At 39.8% G+C, this 3988-nt stretch overlaps 1 protein-coding gene across 2 annotated transcripts in view; it reads left to right on the top strand.

Moving 5' to 3' along the window:
* Positions 1-194: 194 nt before the first annotated feature.
* Positions 195-3988, top strand: part of LOC103142793 (death-associated protein kinase 2) — a 23718-nt gene continuing 19924 nt past the window's right edge. The window contains exons 1-3 of one of the 2 annotated variants that reach the window (XM_016674792.1): positions 195-330; positions 403-646; positions 3480-3575. In XM_016674792.1, the coding sequence (XP_016530278.1) occupies positions 3514-3575 (62 nt within the window). In that variant the 5' untranslated portion in view covers positions 195-330; positions 403-646; positions 3480-3513. The remainder of the gene's footprint in view (positions 331-402; positions 647-3479; positions 3576-3988) is intronic. The other variant, XM_007559017.2, reaches the window with a different exon arrangement.

Consider the following 3988-nt stretch of genomic DNA (forward strand, 5'->3'; position numbering starts at 1 on the left):
TAGATAGATAGATAGATAGATAGATAGATAGATAGATAGATAGATAGATAGATAGATAGATAGATAGATAGATAGATAGATAGATAGATAGATAGATAGCAAAGTGGAGTGTTGCGAAACCTTACAAAGACTGAGTGTTGTCCTTCAAGCGGAGGCGGGGTGCGGGTTGTGACACGGGGAGGACTGACAGATTTTTAGCAGTAGGGACTTTTCTTGAACGCAAGTATTTGCTCATATTTTTATCCACTGAATGAATTGATAGGTAGATTTTTTTTTAACTCTCTGTGTGAGATTCTGTTTATGTAAGAAACGAGGAATTTATATTTGAAGGTAACATAAACATGTCACTAAAGGAAAACTTATATAGACGGTTTTCTCTAACAGGATTTTCTGGATCCGCAGCCCTTTACTACCAACTGGTGGAGCTAATGCAGCAGCGCGTCGTTTATGAAGAGCCACTAAAGCCGAAAAGAAGAGTGTCGTTTTCCGCATTCCTCCTGCACCCTGCAGTCAGCTCGCAGCTCCGCTCCGGTTCGGGACCAGCACCAAGCACCGCCGCGCCGCTGGGTGGGAACTTCCCATCATACATCGGATCGTAGTCCTTTCAGCGGAACATTGGAGCAGGAACAAACCGGGGGCTGAGACTGTGAGTACTATTATTATCAATATTCATTTGTTTTATTCATCATACATTTAGATCCTGCGATGTTGCCTACGGCCTGTTTTAAACGGAGGAACAAAACTGCTCCTATTTCTCACATTAATGTTCTGACATTCCACGGCGGGTAGGGTGGGAATACACTCAGAGGGTTTGAAATGGGGACGGAGGCACATAACATGTTGAGTTAAAAAAACAAAACATTATGACTACTCTTCTAATAAACATTTAAGGGTAAATTGGTTGCCATCCAAGTTGTATGTGTTTTATTGAGCAATCAATTTTTTCACCATTAAGATAATTTACTGTAGAAAATACAATAGTTATGGTTCTGACTTCCATTTGTTTGGACCTGGGTCCACTGGGTCCAGTTGGCCTGCAACTTTTTTCGTGATCAGCTGGACTTTATTGGGGGGATTCCAAGTTCCAGGAGACAATGGCAAGTTTTGTCCTAGTTATAGAATATGACTTGTTCTCATTTCTTATTGAATAAGTGTTTTTGAAAAATGTTGCCTTAAAAAACTTCCACATGGTACAAAGGCAGCTGGCTTTTTTAGAATACAGAAAACTGACAAAAATTAAAAACTCCACATTACTGGACAGTTGTTTGTACAGCTGAAAATAATGGAGGTGTTTATATTGTCCTGTACTTCAAATTATAGAACAAATATAATTTTTAGGCCCCTGACTTGAAATCAAAAACACAACTGTTGAAGTACAAATTTTAAAGGACAATAATAAATTATCATAAATTCTGTGTGACTGAACCATCCCTTACCTCACTCAGATCATTAGGGAAAAAGGGAAATACAGCTCAGTGTTTGCTGACCTAACTCACCTAATGAGGAAGTACTTTCTTACTGCAATTCCTTTTTTGGCATGACTTTCTTTGTATTTTTCGAAAGCTATAGACACGGGCACGAATCTTCATGCGCTTGGTTCATGAAACAATTAGAAGTCCATTATTTAAACAACAAAAATGACAACTAAATCCTAGTTGGTATTCTGCCATTCCTCAGCTTCATGGTTGTACAGTTCATTACAATTTGCACCACTAGTGCCTCTTACTGCCTGCTCTTGTGCAGAGGATATAAATTAGCTAAGACAGAACTGGCTTTCCTCACTGACTCTTTCTGTCCCTCTTGGTGTTACCACACCCCCAGCAAACTGCAGCATAAAACACTTGAGATGCCACTACAGTGTCAGATGTTTTTAACAGTTTCTTGAACACACTGAGACCCGAGTCTCTTCAGAAGATGGAGGCTCTTCCTGTACTTCCTGTACAAAGATTTTGTGCTGGAGGACCTGTCCAGTTTTTTGTTGAGGTACTGAAGCTCTGCCACAATGTCAGTGTCCAAACCCTGGATGTTCACTGGGGATGTCTACGGACTTCTTATCAGAGAGTCATTCATTGCCACTAAAACAACATATTAAATAATCTGATATTGTTATTAGGTCATATGAAACATGACCTCGCCCTAAATCCCAGAAATGTATTTCCTGGATGATATGTTGAAATATTTTTGGATTTTTTAAAAATGCAAATAAATACAAAAAAAAATTGTTTAATTAAAAATAGACTCTAGTTGATGTCATGTTTGCATGTTATATGAATTTATTAAATGAGAGAAAACAGCCACTTCCATGTTATTATTCAACTGCACAAATATTTCAATTCAAAATGAGTGCAACAAATACAATTTTCTTTTTTACCATCTACATTTAACATACAGTACTAGCAACTGTACAAATATTTCAACACAGGAAGTGCGGAAAATATTGTTTTCCCCAGTCTACATTTTACATACAACATTAGTACAACATTGCAGTTTCATAGCTTTCATGAGCTCCTCTCCTGGGGTTTCCTCCTCAGACTCTCCAACTTGCTCCTCCTTTAAAGCCTCCATTACTGTGTCTTCATTATATACCTCTTCTTGGGTTTCTGATACGGTCTCTGTACTTTGCTCCCCCAACTGTTGATCCACCATTGCTACCTGGCCTTCAACTGCACGTCTCTAACATGTCGACATGTAGGGAGTTGGTTGAGTGAACAAAATCTTGCCTAAGATCAGTAGCTGATAGCAATCAGTAGCACACTGCTGGTGGATGCTTAGTGTACTACGGAGCAGAAAGCTCATCAGCTGTCGCAGGGCAATACAGAGACAGACAGGACAAACAACCATGCACACACACACACACACTTAGGGACAATTTAGAGAAGCTGAAGTACCCAGAGAGAACCCATGCATGCACAGGGAGAACATGCAGAAAGGCACTGGGCTGGGAATTGAACCCAGAACCTTCTTGCTGCAAGGTAACAGCTCTACCAACTGCACCACTGTGCAGCCCCCATCTGCATTTGAAACATTATGAATTAAACATTAATAAACATTCCGATGTGTAACGATGGCACTTGACAAATTGTAATCCTTTTGTCCTCTATGACTTTGTATTTTTGTGTTTTTATGGTGTAAAGTACTTTGTTGTTTCTTGTTGCTGAAATGTGCTGGACAAATAAACCTGACTTGACTTGGTGGGCCAGTCTGTCAGTCAAACATCTCTCACAGCAGAGAAGAAGAGGACACTGGTTGATTTTTAGACTTTTTTTAAAGATCGGTGGATAAGATCGGCATCAAATGTCAATGATCTTCCAAAATTAATTAAATTGGGGCTGAGGCTGGCTGATTTATAGGTCATGGCGTAAATTGTGGAGTTGACACAATTTAATTTAGTTTAAAATTGCATGATTTAGTGAACAACATAATATTTTGTGTAACATGGATCACTACAAATCTAAAATGGACTGTTTTACTTTCTGCAGTGGACAAAGAAGATACATGTGAAAGCAAATCAACATGGCCCTGTTCAAGCCTGAGAATGTGGAAGACTTCTATGAGATTGAGGAAGTTTTGGGGAGGTAATGTTATACACACTGTGTGTGTTTTAATGTTTGGGAGATTTGCTGACAAGCAATCAGTATGTATCAATGTGCATCAAGTATTAGTATTAATATTAGTATTAGTATTAATGTGCATCTGGACCTTTAGAGATTGGTTTAAAGCAGTGGTTCCCAAACTTTTTCTCCTGGGCCTCCCCTATGGATTACAAATAGCTGTCTAGCTGAACGACGCGTGCGTGTGCGCGCGTTTGTTTGTAATACCTTGTGGGGACGATTTTCCAGACATATACTACGTTGTGGGGACCAATCGCTCCTCGTGGGGACCGGAGCCTGGTCCCCACGAGGGGAAACCCTGTTTTTGGGTCAGGGTTAGGGCTAAGGTATGAATTGAGTTTTGGTTAGGGTTAGGGTTAGGTATGTGATGGTTAGGG

This window comes from Poecilia formosa, unplaced genomic scaffold, assembly GCF_000485575.1.
Source record: "Poecilia formosa unplaced genomic scaffold, Poecilia_formosa-5.1.2 Scaffold101, whole genome shotgun sequence".
Classification (NCBI taxonomy): Eukaryota; Metazoa; Chordata; class Actinopteri; order Cyprinodontiformes; family Poeciliidae; genus Poecilia; species Poecilia formosa.